This window comes from Sus scrofa, chromosome 12, assembly GCF_054392235.1.
Source record: "Sus scrofa isolate SSC_HxYL_T2T_F1_AM1 chromosome 12, Sscrofa_HxYL_maternal_Yorkshire_Landrace_v2.0, whole genome shotgun sequence".
In the NCBI taxonomy this organism is placed as follows: domain Eukaryota; kingdom Metazoa; phylum Chordata; class Mammalia; order Artiodactyla; family Suidae; genus Sus; species Sus scrofa.
The window spans coordinates 17,001,942-17,018,179 of NC_139394.1; the positions used below are offsets into that span (position 1 = coordinate 17,001,942).

General features: G+C 39.1%; 1 protein-coding gene across 20 annotated transcripts in view; it reads left to right on the forward strand.

The window, feature by feature from the left end:
• The window catches only part of KANSL1 (KAT8 regulatory NSL complex subunit 1), a 195,588-nt gene that overhangs the window by 39,833 nt on the left and 139,517 nt on the right, over window positions 1–16,238 (forward strand). For all 20 annotated transcript variants that reach the window (XR_014820985.1, XR_014820986.1, XM_013989922.3 and 17 more), the window contains exon 3: window positions 12,133–13,504. Coding sequence is in view for 18 of the 20 variants with exons in the window: in XM_013989922.3 (XP_013845376.1) it covers window positions 12,216–13,504 (1,289 nt within the window). In the remaining 2 variants the exon portion in view is untranslated. The remainder of the gene's footprint in view (window positions 1–12,132; window positions 13,505–16,238) is intronic.

Below are 16,238 nucleotides of genomic sequence, written 5' to 3' on the forward strand. Positions count from 1 at the left end.
TAGCATAGAGGCTTTGAAGAAATGGTGTGATAAGTTGAACTGTCAGGAAAGTTTCATTAAACTCTTCATATATTATCCAGGAGAACTGAGGATGTTTGAAGACCTTTAAGCATATTTCAAAAGATATTTAGACCGCTGTTTTTTTTTCTCCAATTACTGCTTACCTCCTGGCTTTCCCTTTGGCCTCCCAAGGGAATGAAAGAAGGGTTTTGGTATTAACTATTAACATTTCTAAGGCATTGGAAAAATTACTTAAAAAATTGTTAATTCAATATTCTAAAGGGATAAAGGGTTTCAGTGAGATCCCTGGAAATTTGGTCAGGGACCACCCCCACCCCCACCGCCACCCCTCACCTTGCCACATCCTTACCCTAAGAAGAACTTACTTGTCTTTGAATTGCTGGGACCCTTAAAAAGAAGTTTTCAATTTCAGTATTCAGGAACACTTTTATGATTAGAGTTTTGTTAGAAAGAGATGAAAGTACGTATTTCCTTCTTTTCCTTTTGTGAGCTAGACTGGTAGGAAATTTGAATTTAGTGATAGGATAGAAATAGGATAAACACGAATAAACATTTTGATATGTAGTTATTTTTCAAAGCCGTGTCTTTATATATTTTTTAACACAAATACGATCATATCTGTTATGTAGCTTGGTCTTTTTTTTTTTTTTTTTTTTTTCCCCCACTTATAGAGATTTTTCACATCAGTGCAGACCAGTTTTTTTTTTTTTTTTCTTTTTCTTTTTTAAGTTTAGGGGTGGTTTATTTTTTGGTTTTTGGTTTTTTTGTGTTATAATTCTTTAGTGAATTGTGCATTTATCTTTATGTATCTATAAGAATATTTCTGTTGGGCTCCCAGAAGTGCAGTTACTAGTTAAAAATTTGAGTAATTGCACTGAAAGTTTTGATAGGTATTGCCTTCAAAAGGCTTATGTAGCCAAATTTAATAGTTTAAAATTTACAATTAAAAAGTTTGTCATTCTGAGTGCATGTGCTTGGCAATGTAAATTACCAGGATTTGAAGTAGATGAAGTCTGTCCTAGATTCTGTTGATTCATGCTTCTTTTTAGATTGTTTTCACTTTATGGTCATACATCCCTATTAACTTCATAATGAATCTCTAATGCAGTCAACGTAGAATACTGAGGTTAACATGTCTGCCAGGCACAGTGCTACATGTAAGGGGTGGAGATAAAAACAAGGCATAAAATCTCATTTTAAGAAATAAATGGTCTAGGGAAGGGGAGGAGGTGATAAAATTGGGAGTTTATATTTCATTATGAGCTGTTGCCCAGGTGTTACAGGAATGCAGATAAGACCCTAGAGAGGAAGGGACTCTCTAAAAAGAGCTTACGATCTTGAGCTAAAACTTGAAAAGTAAAGGTGCAAAGGTGTGGAAAAGCCTGGAACTATAGATAAGATTCAGGTGGTTAGAGTGGGAACGGGATGGAAATGAGGCTGAGTGTAAAAGGAGGGGAAATATATGCTATGTGGGAGTTTGGGTTCACCCTTACCCTGGAGTCCCTGAAGGATTTTAAGCAGGAGCGGAACATGGTTGGGTTTGTGTTCCCTCCCTTCTTCCTTCTTTTCCTTCTCCTTTTCTTTCTTTTTTTCCCTTGTTTTTTAGGGCCGCATCTGTGGCAGGTGGAAGTTCCCAAGCTAGGAGTTGCATTGGAGCTACAGCTGCCGGCCTACACCACAGCCACAGCAACGCTGGATCCTTAACCCACCGAGTGAAGCTAGGGGGTGGAACCCGCAACCTCATGGTTACTAGTTGGATTTGTTTCTGCTGCGCAAGAACGGAGCTCCCGCCTCCTTTTCTAGTAATCACTTTGGTAGTTGACGCTAGATTGAAGGCTTAATGAGACAGGAGGAAAGAACAGTTGGGAGATGATTACTGCTGGGATTACTATAATGCTTGAGGTTCTGAATGAAGACAGTGGTATTAAGGATGGAATGAACGTGCCTGTCATGCCACCTATTGAACCCTTCCTATTTGACCTTGGTAGTCAGAATGTCATCTCTTTTCAGAAACCTTCTTTGATCCCTTCAGGCAAAACAGTGCTATATCATCTGGGTTTACTACCTTCACACCTAATTTTTATCACCTTATCTTTGGCATTGATGATACGACCTTAATTCTTAGTGTCTCCAACATTAGACCATTAACTCCTGTAGTCTTTCCTCTGGTATTTGTGTCTGGTATTAGTATATTTTTAAGGTATCTCTGGTAGGTGGTAAATCAGTGATTGGGATCAGGGTTCATTGACATGGGGAATGTTGAGGGGCAGGGATTGGTTTTGAATTTGTTATTAGGGGCAGGAAATGGGCTTTGCAAGTAGCTGTATGGGTGATGCTGGACCCTCCTTATTCTTTAGGTTTCAACTTTTTATTTTTTATTTTAATTCTTTGGATTTTAAACTTTAGGTTTCAATGTTTTTTCCCACTGGGAAGCCTTCTGTGACCCAGCTCACTCTCAGCCTGTGTGAGGGTCTCCTAATGTCCCCTGGGATTCCCTCTTCACACAGTGTCTGTCTTTACTGGTCCATGTCATCCTTGTAGACACTTAGTACAGGGCTTTGAGTGCTGTAGGCATTTTAATAAAATGTTTATTGGAGGTAATTAGTTGGTATTTCTCATTGACTTCCCTCTAAAGACTAAAATTCAAAATCGTAGGGTCTAGCAATTAAGCCTCTTCCAGTTTAAACCTAGCCTTACATTTAGTGGTTAAAAGCATGGATTTCAGGGGTAGAGATTTAAATTGGAATCCTTCCCCTGCAACTTAGTAGTTATGTGCTCTTGGGCACGTTACTTAACTTTGGAGCATCAAGGTTTCTTATCTATTAACGTGAGAATAAGGATACGTACTTGTCTTACAATGTTATTGTGACACTTAAATGAGGAGATATATGTAAGACACTTAGCACAGTGACTGACACAGTAAAAGGTCAATTAATGTAGTGAATAGCAGTCATAATAGTAGCCTATCCTCCAGTCAGAGCTGTGATTCCCTTAGTGATTATGAAATTTAAGAAGCCCTGCCCTATTGGCATAGGAAAGTGTTAGGGACTGAGGTGGTGAGGTCCACATTATTTCTTCGTTTTATAATAAAAATTTTGACTCCTACTCTCTATTGTCCTCATCTTTATCTGCTTAGCATGGTCTTATACTGAAAGGCCTACCTCACCAGGTCATTTTTGCCTACTCTACCCCTGCTGGTAAGTACCAAGCTCTAGCTATATAAAGTTAACGAGCCTGTAAACAAGGATGCTAAGGCTTCCTTGTCTTGGAAATAGAATTAATGAATTGATAACTAGGAAACATTCAGATAATTTTAACTGAACAGTGGCTTTAAGTGCATTGATAATTTAAGCAAGCAGGAAGAAAGAGATGTGAATCTGAATAGTCTGGAAAGGTTTTTGTGGAGATGCTGTGTATTGGACAATTAAGTTTTGCGCTTAAAGTGTAGAAGGGTCTTCCAGGTAGGGGCAGCAGCGTAGACAGGATCATGGAGTTGAATGTGGAAGGAGTTTTAGGTCCATGCCACCTGATGTACTTGCTTTGATATTGTTTTAAGGTTCATCTTGGAGAAATAGGACTCATAAGGTATGTACTAGGACCTATTTTAGAGTAGAGGATTGAGGTGATATAAAGGTATGGAATGGATTGGAGGACTGAGGCATCAGTCAGGAAGCTGTTATGATAATTTAGGTGTGAGCTGATGTGGACCTTGGGATGGGTTTGGGTTAGTAGTGTTAAGAATGGAATGGATAGGGAGTTCCTGTTGGTGCTCAGCCGTAACGAACCTGACTAGTATCCATGAGGACGTGGGTTTGATCCCTGGCCTCAGTAGTGGGTTATGGATCTGGCATTGCCATGAGCTGTGGTGTAGGTCACAAGCGCCGCTCAGATGTGACTGTGGTGTAGGCTCCGATTCGCCCCCTAGCCTGGAACTTCCATATGCTGCACATGTGGCCATAAAAAGACCAAAAAAAAAAAAGGGGGGGGGGAGGAGATACTGAGCCTGAACAGCCATTTCCCCCCCCCTGCAAAAAAAAAAAAAAAAAAAAAAAAAAGATAAACAAACCCTGAACAGCTTTATGAGAATAAATGGAGCTGAAATTATGAAGGAAAAGAGAACCTTCTCTCTGGTCTCTTAAGAGCCTTTATGTTTTCTGTTTGTGCCACTTATTTGGCCTTCTGCAGACTTTAGGCCCTTCCAAAGCCGGAAGGAGACCTTGACCATATTCTGCTGTGGTGTGGTGACCATTATAGTTGAGATTTTTGTTGCATCCTGTCTGGATTAATTGTAGTAGCTGATCTTTGACTTTTAAAAAAAATTTTTTTTATTACGATGAATTTATTACATTTATAGTTGTGCAGTGATCGTCACAATCCAATTTTATAGGATTTCCAACTCACAACCCCAGCACATCCCCCACCCCCCAGTCTCCTTTGGAGACCATAAGTTTTTCAAAGTCTGTGAGTCAGTATCTGTTCTGCAAAGAAGTTCATTCTGTCCTTTTTTCAGATTCCATATGTCAGTGAAAGCATTTGATGTTGGTGTCTCATTGTATGGCTGACTTCACTTAGCATGATAATTTCTAGGTCCATCCATGTTTGTAAAAATGCTGGTATTTCGTTCCTTTTAATGGCTGAGTGATATTCCATTGTGTATATGTATCACATCTTTTTGTTGTTGTTGTTGTCTTTTTGCCATTTCTTGGGCCGTTCCCAGGCTAGGGGTCTAATCGGAGCTGTAGCTGCCAGCCTACGGCAGAGCCACAGCAACGCGGGATCCGAGCCATGTCTGCCACCTACACCACAGCTCACGGCAACGCCGGATCGTTAACCCACTGAGCAAGGGCAGGGACCGAACCCGCAACCTCATGGTTCCTAGTCGGATTCGTTAACCACTGCGCCACGATGGGAACGCCTATGTACCACATCTTGATCCACTCCTCTGTCCATGGACATTTAGGTTGTTTTCATGTCTTGGCTATTGAAAATAGTGCTGCAGGTCTTTGACTTTTTAATCTATCCTATCCAACTGGTCTCTGAAGCACAGTTCTCATGTGTCACTCCCCATTTGAAAAACCTTTAATGACTTTCTCCTGCCTTTGTAAAGGCTGGCTATTCAAAGTTATCTATTAATGATCTGGTGTCAAACTGGCTTTCCACCTTTTTCTATACTGTTTGCTCTGTTAAAATATGCTTCATATTTTAAGCAAGTTGATCATTTCTTTTAACTTCCAGGATGTTCAGTTTTCCCCACAGTTTTGCCTTTTCCCATGCCATTTCCTTTCACTAAAATGCCATACTCCCCTCTTTTCGCCCTAGACTTTTATGTAATAAAATAGCTAATTTTCAAGTTTCAGCTGAAATTTCGATAACTTTAGAGACACTTCCCTAAACCATCCTTCCTCAGCCTGTTTCTTTCTTTGCTTTGTGCAAAGTAATGAGGACTAGAAGAGGTTAGTAGAAGCCACGTTTTGGGGAGGCTTTTCTTCCCTATCTGATTTTTGCTTCTGTTTTCAGTGGAAGTGCAGTTGTTAGCCACCCAAATGATCAGACTCTTCCCATAGGGTCTTTGTAGCCTATGAACAGTTTTGGAAGGTTGATGCTGCCAGTTTATTCTTGTGTAACTCGAGTCCTCTCTTGGGAATTTGCGAGGAATAAGGCTTGGTTTTCATTTGTAGGTATGGAGTTAGTTTTGACTTGACAGTATTTGAAGCAGCTGGATGTGTGTGCTTTCTGGAACTCTGTATATATATAGATATGATCAACTTGCTCTGTATGTATATAGATATGTATATACATAGATATACATATATATAGATATGATCAACTTGCTCTGTATGTATATAGATATGTATATGCATGTATAGAAATCTGTAAATATAGAGAGAATCTCCCTAGACAGCAGTTCTCAATTGGGGAAGGGGTATGGTTTTGCCCCCAAGGACATTGGGCATGCCTGGAAGGATTTTGGTTTGTCATAATTTATAGGCGGGTGCTGCTGGTACCTATTGGGTGGAAAGGCCAGGGTTGCTGCTAAGCCACCTTCAGTGTACAGGAGAGACCCCATTCCTCCACAACAGAGAGTTATTGGCACAAGTCAGCAGTACTGAGGTTGAGAAACTCTGCTCTAGGGGTATACTTTTGCTTCCCAAGTGCTGCTTATGTTAGCTGAAAGTTTTTTCTTAAACCTATATTGCAATTTACAGTGAAAATAGAATCATAGGCATAGGAAGGAACCCTAGAGATCACATATTTGAACTTTATTCCAACTGGTGTCTCTCAGAACAGTGTTCTGCAAGATATTAATAGGTGTAATGGAAAAAAGACGTTTGTTAAAGGTGCAAAACATTGAGTATTCATTAGAATGAAGTGTGTTGTGAATCTCCATCAGGGAGGCTTTTCCTGAATGTGTTTGCCTGCCGAACCCCCTTGACATCTTCCAGTCCCCGAAATGCTTCCTTGGAACTGGGAGGGAAGCCGTTAATTACCTAGCTCAACCTTGTATAGTCTTTTAAAGGACCTTGATTGGCTATGCCCTTTTTGTCTCTTCAAGCTTACTGCCATATTTTTATGTCAGTGACAGTAGGTTCTTTAACTCCATCTGTGTTTTTGGGTTTGTTTTTTTGGTCAGATTGTGGTTAATACATGAACTAAAATTTGGAATATTTTAGTTTTTAGTTTCTTTATTCTGTACAATATAGCCTCACTATCTGTCCCCACCAGTAAACTGGAAATTTTAATGCCAGCCTGAAACCTACCTCCCAGGTTGTTAATGAGGATTAATAAGTTAATTATAGCTTTTAATGATTTGTATTCTTTGGAGAAAGGTGATTTATCATAAACTGTTGTACTGTTTTTGTAAAACTGCTTAAGTTTGACAGTTTTTCTCTGCTCTAAGTTGTTGGGTGGTGAAGTGGGATGGGAATCTTGTTTTAATCAACATTTTGCTCATTATGTTAAATTTAAGACTGTTATTGTGATATTTTGCCTTATTGGATTTTTTGGCTCTTTAAGAATTTGCATTATTTTTGCTTCCTTCTCTTTTATTATACAAGCAATATATGTTTATGGTAGAAATAGTACATAAGACAGAAAATAATAAAAGATGAGAATCTTATCACTTTCTTTTAAAAACAGAAATGAGGTCATAGCATATGTTTTGTTTTTTAGCACTTTTTTTTCATTTAGCACTTTTTTTCTGTCATTAATATTTGCTTTTTGTCTGTAGGTTATAATGGCAGTGAAAATAGTGGGTGCTTGTGCCAGGCACTAGGTTAATTGAAAGTATCTTAATTAATTATCACACAAGCCTTCTGAGGTCAGCTCTGCTATTTGCACATGAGGAAGTTGAGGGAACAGAATAGTTAAATAATTTAAATAACGGGTGGGGCCAGGATGTGAACCTGGACCTGTTTTCCTTATCTATGAATGTCTTTGGGGGCAATATTGAATCTCAACACAACATTTCAAGTCAACAAAGGGGGTTGGTGGTGTAGATTTTAATATATATATTTTGACAGTAGTTTGGGTATAGAAAGATAAATATTTATGGGTTAGGAGTGGAATTTCATCTGAAGAGGTTGCTTTCCCCTTTCCCTTCTTATTTAAATGATTGTTTTAATGATTACTCTTTGCAGTGCATCCTCTGGGGATTTTGAGACCAAGGTGAGAGTGTGTAAATAAACTTGCCTTTGAGATGTGTGTAATTAATGTCAGGTTGTCAGATAGGCTTTCAGAGTGTCAGAGAAATCTTGAAAGAGATGGAATTTGAGTCAGCAGATTTTTAAGTTGTGAATTTTAAAGAATTGAATACTTCTAAAATAACTTTGGAGAGTTTACTGCTTTAATACCTTTTGTGGTGTGATGTTAATTATGACCCTCTCCATGTGCTGGGTGAGCATGGGTTTTCCCAAGTAAGTTTTATGGAAGCTGTGCCGCATCTGTGTCCTTACTTGGGCCCCCAGAGGGAGGTTGTTTCCTGCCATCGATGAGACTTACTGAAGTGCTTTCAGGTAGTAGGCTGCATTTATTCCTCTCACATGTATTAATCTACTACACTTGAATTGCTAGTGTCAACTCTGTGTTCAGTTCAAAAGAGGGTATCAAATTGATGGGAAAGATCAGATAGCGATTTTTCTTTATGGGAGAAAATGCTTTGCCTATTATAAAATTGACTCAAGGCATTTTGAATAAAGAGTTTGATCCAGTATAATACAACTGTTTATATTATATTAGGATTTATCTTAAAATTTAAAATCAGGAACTCCTGTCGTGGCTTAGCGGTTAACAAACCCAATTAGCATCCATGAGGACGCAGGTTTGATCCCGGGACTCATTCAGTGGGTTAAGGATCCAGCATTGCTGTGAGCTGTGGTAAAGGTCGAAGACATGGCTTGGATCCTGCGTTGCTGTGGCTCTGGTGTAGGCCAAGGCTACAGCTCCAATTGGACCCCTAGCCTGGGAACCTCCATATACTGCATTTGCAGCCCTAAAAAGACAAAAAGACCAAAAAAAAAAAAATTTTAAAAAATTTAAATCAGAAATAGGAAAAGTGGACATAGAATAGTTTGTAGCACAGAATGCCATACGCCAGAAAGTCCATAAGGATAAAACTCTGTAATCCCCAGAAGATCTAGTTTAACAAACATAGGATGTTCATTAAGTATAATCTTAGAACGAGAAATTTTTTGCAATATATAGAGCAGTAGACACATTATATAGAGCAGTTGACAAATTTGACCTGTCACTGTATTGGTGTTTGTTTGGATATTTTCTTAATCATTTACTTAAGTACTTCGATATTTGTGATTTGAATTGTCATACTATAAAGAATCTTTGTGTAGTACTCTAGGGTTTACCATCCTATGTTGGTTTTATCTAAAGATAAGAATGTTTGGCCAGATTGAAAGTTGCTCATTTTGGCGGGGGGGGGGGGGGGAAGGATGTTGCCTTAGTTCAGTGATTCACAAACTCTGGTCTCAAGGCTCCTTTTTGCTTTTAAAAAATGTTGAGAACCACAAAGAACTTTCATAGGTTGTTATCAGTAGTTGACTAGAAACTTTGAGAAATTAAAGGAATCATTTTTACTGATTCTTTTAAAAATAATAAACCCTATTACATATTATGAAAAATAACTTTTTTCCAGAACAGAAAAATTAGTGAATGAAATTATTTTACATTTTGCATATCCTTCTAGTGTCTGGCTTAATAGAAAACAACTAAATTCTCATAGCTGCTTCTGTATTCGTTGTTTTGTGATATATTGTTTTGGAAATATATAAAGAAAATCTGACCTTGTATAAACGTGTAGTGTGGAAAAGAGAGGAGTATTTTAAATAGCCTTTTCAAATAAGTGTGGATTTTCTTTCTTTCTTTTTTTTTTTTTTTTTTTTTTTGTCTTTTCTAGGGCCACACCTATGGTGTATGGAGGTTCCCAGGCTAGAGGTCTAATTGGAGCGATAGCTGCTGGCCTACGCCAGAGCCACAGCAACGCGGGATCCGAGCTGCGTCTGTGACTTACACCAACACCAGATCCTTAACCCGCTGATCGAGAGAGACCAGGGATCGAACCCACAACCTCATGGTTCCTAGTTGGATTCGTTAACCACTGAGCCACGACGAGAACTCCCAAGTGTGGATTTTCTTTGACACTATATTCAAACTTGACAAGCAGTTTCATAAAGGTTAGTCGCACTGTGGAATCTAAAGCCATATTAGTGAACTTTTTATACTCTGTTACATTAAAATCCACTGGCCTGTCTTGCATATACTTTTACCCATGCACTAGTGTCTAATGAGCATTGGTCATTTGGTCATTCCTAAGTTAGGCAGATCTTCCAAACATTGACACATTTCATTATGTGGTATCAAATTCTCATTCACTAATAAATCTATTTAATCAGAAATCACACACACACACACACACACACACACACAAAAGGAGTTCCCGTCATGGCTCAATGGTTAACGAATCTGACTAGGAACCTTGAGGTTGGGGGTTCGATCCCTGGCCTTGCTCAGTGGGTTAAGGATCCGGTGTTGCCCTGAGCTGTGGTGTAGGTTGCAGACATGGCTCAGATCCTGCGTTGCCTTGGCTCTGGTGCAGGCCAGCGGCTACAGCTCCGATTAGACCCCTAGCCTGGGAACCTCCATATGCCAACAAGAAGTGGCTCTAGAAAAGGCAAAAAGACACACACACACACACAAAAGAAATGACTTAAGTAAGCATTGGGGAAATTTCAAGCTCATGGTGGTGGATACACATTTTCAAAATACTCATTTTGCTTGAAAACTCAGATTTTATCATTGGCCACAAGCATCATCATTAGCTTTCCTTGAAGTAGACACATTCATTTTGTTCATTTTCAAGAAAATGTCTGCTAACTATTCAAGTCTGAATAACCATAGTCTGTCAGTTCTGCCAAGTAAAAACAGTGTTCCATGAAAAAGCCTTCTAGTTCAGCTTGTAACTCAGTTGTACAAGTGCTTTCTCTTAGATTTCTTAAAGTAGCAGAAGTGTTTCCTGTGTACTTTCCCTTTCATCATACACACAATATTTAAATACATATATTCATACACACATAACACTGAAGACTAAAGAATGGAGATTTAATAAAATTCATAATTTTCATATTTCATCAAGGCTATCAAAGGTCAGGTCAGTGGCACTTTTTTTTTTTTTTTTTAATTGTAAATGAGTAGAGAATATAGTGACCAATGAGTGTTAGTACATGTTGGCGCCTCTGCCCTGATTTGTGCTAAGGTACCACCGGTTTTGTTCAGACTTGTTTTGCCCCCTTATTGCTAATATCAACACTGTGAAAAAGGCAAATAACATTTTAATATTATTAGAAAATAGCTTTGATCTTTCAGACCTCTGAAATTGTCTTTGAGCTCTCAAGAAATAGGCCACACTTCAGGAATAGCTGGGTTAGTTCTTTGCATAGATTTCCTTTTACTCTCAGACCAAATAAATCACAGGGGATGAAGAAGAGGCAAATGGCTGAGGTTTTTAGCTTGGGTTAGTAAATGAAAGCGATGCCATCACTTGAAGATAAAACAGGGTGAGGAGTAAGTGTGTTGGAAGAAAGCCCGTTTTGAGTTTCAGGGGGCTTGAGGAATGTAGAGGTGGGGATGTTGATTAGCGTAGCTGAGCAAGTTTTTCTGAGCATTGGGAGGCCTTTCCATGCTGCTTTTTCGGTGGTTGCCAAGGAAGAGAATTGAGAAAAAGAGGGCAGAAGAAGGGCCCTTAAACTGTCAAGGACATCGGGAAAGAAGAATTTCAAGAAGAGTGAGGATGATCAGCACTACCTAATGCTTTAGAGAAGTCACAGTGGGGCCTGAGATTTGAGTGTTGAATTTGAAAATGAGATGACTGGTGACCTTTGGAATAGGAGTAGAAGCCAGATTATAGAAGAGTAAAAAGTGCAGAGGCAGTTATTTATAACTATTCTTTCAAGAAGTTTTGGGGTAAAGGAAAAGTTTGGGGTAACGGGTAATGGGTTAGGCAATTAATTTGAGGGGTGGGCTGTACTGAGGACAGTGAAAGAAAAAAAAAATTGATGACACAAACTGGTATTATGGGTGTGATACAGCTTTTTAGTATGATCTGTCTTGCAGAGACAGTGAAGTGGGAAGCTGATGACTGTTGGATTCTTTGGCCAGAAAAATGCACAGACCTATGACATTTCACATACAAACTTTCGGTAGGGATCAGGAGTTGCTTACTAACTTTTTTCTGTTCAATTCCTGGATGTTTAGTTTGATACACTGGCTTAAATTCACTAATTTCAAGAAGTTTAAAGGGGATTTTTCTTTTAAGTGCAGGTGATTTAACTTGAACAGTCTGCGGCTGCTTTGAATTTATGGTTACAAGTGACGAGAAGGATGGAATTCTTTCTCTTGTGCAGGGATTATGGCCTCACCCCAGTGCCCTCCCCCTTCCCTTCTCCCCTCTTGGATGTATATTTGCATCTCCAGAATGGTTCGAATGTTTTCTTTCTGGAGGCAGAGTTTGGATAACAGCCTCAAGTCGTGTTTGTATTAAAAACATATGTGCTGTTTTCTAATGTGCTTGTATTTCTAACTTCCTTTTCTTCTTTCTTTTTCTAGTCTGTTCTCTGGGGAGGCAGTAAGGGGCTGTGGAGCTGGCCTCGGCAGCGGGAGAGGCTGGACTTCCTGTCTCTCTGTGCTGAATGGCTGCGATGGCGCCCGCTCTCACTGATGCAGCAGCTGAAGCACACCATATCCGGTTCAAACTGGCTCCCCCATCCTCCACTTTGTCCCCTGGCAGTGCCGAAAATAACGGCAACGCCAACATCCTTATTGCTGCCAACGGAACCAAAAGAAAAGCCATTGCTGCAGAGGATCCCAGTCTAGACTTCCGAAATAATCCTACCAAGGAAGACTTGGGAAAGCTGCAACCATTGGTGGCATCTTATCTCTGCTCCGATGTAACATCTGTTCCCTCAAAGGAATCGTTGAAATTGCAAGGTGTCTTCAGCAAGCAGACAGTACTTAAATCTCACCCTCTCTTATCTCAGTCCTATGAACTCCGAGCTGAGCTGTTGGGGAGACAGCCAGTTTTGGAGTTTTCCTTAGAAAATCTTAGAACCATGAATACAAGTGGTCAGACAGCTCTGCCACAAGCACCTGTAAATGGATTGGCAAAGAAATTGACTAAAAGTTCAACACATTCTGATCATGACAATTCCAGTCCCCTTAATGGGGGAAAACGAGCTTTCACTTCATCTTCTCTTCAGGGAGGTGAAGTGGTGGCATCTGAGTCTGGGGACTTGAAGGGGGGTATGACCAATTGCACTCTTCCACATAGAAGCCTTGATGTAGAACACACAACTATATTTAGCAATAATAGCACTGCAAACAAATCTTCTATAAATTCCATGGAACAGTCGGCACTTCAAGGAAGCAGTAGGTTATCACCTGACACAGACTCTAGTTCTAACTTGGGGAGTGTCAAGTTAGAGGGTAAAAAGTCTCCCCTGTCTTCCATTCTTTTCAGTGCTTTAGATTCTGACAAAAGGATAACAGCTTTACTGAGGCGGCAGGCTGATATTGAGAGCCGTGCCCGCAGGTTACAGAAGCGCTTACAGGTTGTGCAAGCCAAGCAGGTGGAGAGGCACATACAGCATCAGCTGGGTGGATTTTTAGAGAAAACTTTGAGCAAACTGCCAAACTTAGAATCCCTGAGGCCCCGGAGCCAGTTGATGCTGACTCGAAAGGCTGAAGCTGCATTGAGAAAAGCTGCCAGTGAGACGGCCACTTCAGAAGGACTCAGCAACTTCCTGAAAAGTGATTTGGTTTCGGAAGAATTGGAGAGATTTACAGCCAGTGGTATAGCCAACTTGAGGTGCAGTGAACGAGCATTTGATTCAGACGTCACTGACAGTAGTTCCGGAGGAGAGTCTGATGTCGAAGAGGAAGAATTGACCAGAGCGGATCCTGAGCAGCGCCATGTACCCCTGTGAGTAGAATGATGCCTAATGTTCTTGAGAAATGCTGGGGCAAGGGAGAAAAACCTGATGTATTCCCATCGTGGAAAGAAAGGGGCCTCTTTGCCTAGGTTCCGTTTGTCTTTTTCTTTTCTTAATTTTTTGGTAGGTGGGTTCACATAGACCTGCTAGTGAAGAAATGGAGGATGGTTTTGGTATAGTGTTGTCTTGCTGTAGGCTAAAAGCTGCTAATTTCCCATTGAAATCTTATTAAGAAAAAACTAGAAGGCATCTAGTTTGAAACTGTACTCATCCTTTCAGAGGGAATAGATTTCTTTTGAAACTATTCATAGGATATTTTTGTAAGTTTCTAAGGCTTGACTTCAGATTTTGTTGTTTTTACTAAGTGGGGCCAAAAGTTTAGTTGACCTGGTTAAGTTCACTGGAATTTATAGTTGCTTTTAGTTGAGCTTTCAGTAGAGAATGTACCCAAGTGTTCACTTGAGATTTCTTTATGTTTTAAGGACTAATAAGAAGAAGATACTTCAGAGGTTTATGGACTAATAATAAGAAAATGCTTTATAGGTTGCCTCCAAGCACCATATGCTTTCACAATTTGATTCTCTTCCTAAAAGAAATCATCTTTGTCAGATTTGGATTTTATTTTCTCTGAGCTCCAGTTAAATATATTGACAAATTTGGGATAAATTCTTACTAGTTTTTCAAAATCTGCTGATTGAGAAAAGTTGTCCATAAGCTTTGTGTAGTACTCCAGGTGGGCCTGGTTGAGCCAGAGGTACTTTACTTTTGTTCTTCCCTCCTGATCCTGCAGTGGGCTCTTTATAGATAAACAAGAAAGTACAGTGTACCTCCTTAAAGATAAACCAGTCTACATTTATCTTGACTTATGAGAGAGGGAAACCAGAGTGGTTGGAAAAGAGGGACAGGAGAGTTGACTCCAGTAGATCCCCTTTCATTTCCTCTTTGGGTAGGGATGTTGTAAAGGTTAATTACTAGAGAAAACTGAAATAAGTGGATACATTGGAAAAATTGGCTTTCCTTTGCCTTTAAAGGTGACTAATATTTTCACTGGAGACTTTGTTGAGATAGCTATCCTTTTAATTTTAAGCATAAGTAGGTAGCCTTTTTTCTCTGTTTTGCATATGTTATTTCACATGGATAACACTGTATCTGAGTATGAATTTTGGTTTGTGTTTCTAAGGGAAAAAGTGGATAATTTTGCTGAATTTTTTCCTTGTGGCCCAAGTTCCATTACCATTTGTTAGATGACTGGGCTCAAGAATCCACTTTTCTTTCTTTTTTTTTTTTTTTTTTTTTGGACTTTTTGCCTTTTCTAGGGCCACTTCCTGTGGCATATGAAGAATCCACTTTTCTATTCAGGTTTAAAGCAAGTGTATTTCAGAACCTTGGTACTGCTATAACATAGTTACCTTTCCTTAAATGGATTAGTGCCTTAAAAAAGCTTGCTAGTATTTGTGGCATTATCCCCACTGACTTTCCTGCATAAACCATTGCTGTAAGAAATCTTGGTTAACAGTTGAATATTTTGTGTTAAAGAGTAATTTTCTGTAACATACTGTAGTTGAAGCATTTTAGGCTTAGTGTATTTATTTTGTCTGAGGAAGAAAAACATCCAGAATCTATAAGCTTATTGTTTCCAGGATACATTGTATTGAAAACATTGTTTTGATAATGTTGTGAGTAACTGTTCCAACCCAGTGTAATCAAAATACCTGAGAGAACTTTGCTTATTTCATGAGATAGTCTAGTGATTTGAAAAGACCTTTTAGTCCATTCATTTACTTAGTTTTGGGCATTCTTCTAACTTAATGGTTTGTTGATTGGAAGGCTGTGAATTATAAGGACAGCTAAGGGATCTTTTTAGGAAACTTTTTGGGATCAGTTGAATTCTCTTACAATGAAGTCAACTAAATCATGCTTTAAAGTAAGGACAGTTTGTGCACTAAAAGTACTGTCAAATAAATACACTTTTTGTACATTATGGTATAATTGAATTTAAATTAATTAACAGTAAAGTGTAAATACTTGTAAGTTCTTCATAAGCAGGATCACCAGACTGACTCCTAAGGCTGTTATTTAGCTAGGTATTTGTTCACCTTCTGAGTATTCTAAAGATTTTCTGCAGTTGGCCAATGAGAGAGTGGAGGCATTGGTTTGATTGAAAAAAGGAAAAAATGGGAAATTGTTCTTTGGATGCTGAGAAGCCTTTTCTTTGTGATTTAAGAGTCCCTCCCAAGTCTCATTAATCACATTTATAATTCTTGAGTCCTGGAGTAAGAAGTTAGTTAACTATTCAGGAGCCTGACCCAGCTGGTGAATTTCAACTTTTTTCTTCTTCCAGTAGCCTGTTCATATTTCACTCCTTTGCTAAAGTACTTCTGCCAGAGATAAAGTCGCTAGATTTAGTCTGAGCATCCCTGATGAAAATATTTAGTAGAGGAGACTGTTGAAATGAATGGTTTTTAAATGCTGTTGCTTAAATTACAAGTGGAAGGTTTTGTGAAAATGGCAAGCTTTCACCAGGAATTCATTTGTGTTTTTCCTTCAATCCTACCTTTTTTCCAAGAGGAAAAACAATGATTCATTTTAAGCCCTAGGCACATGCTAGCAGCAGATTGACTGATTTTGTATGTTGTTGGGAATGGTATATTTATCATTATTTTGTAGTAAGTTCTGCATTGATGGATGAGACATGTTAGAGAAGCTCTTTCCTTTTTCTTGATT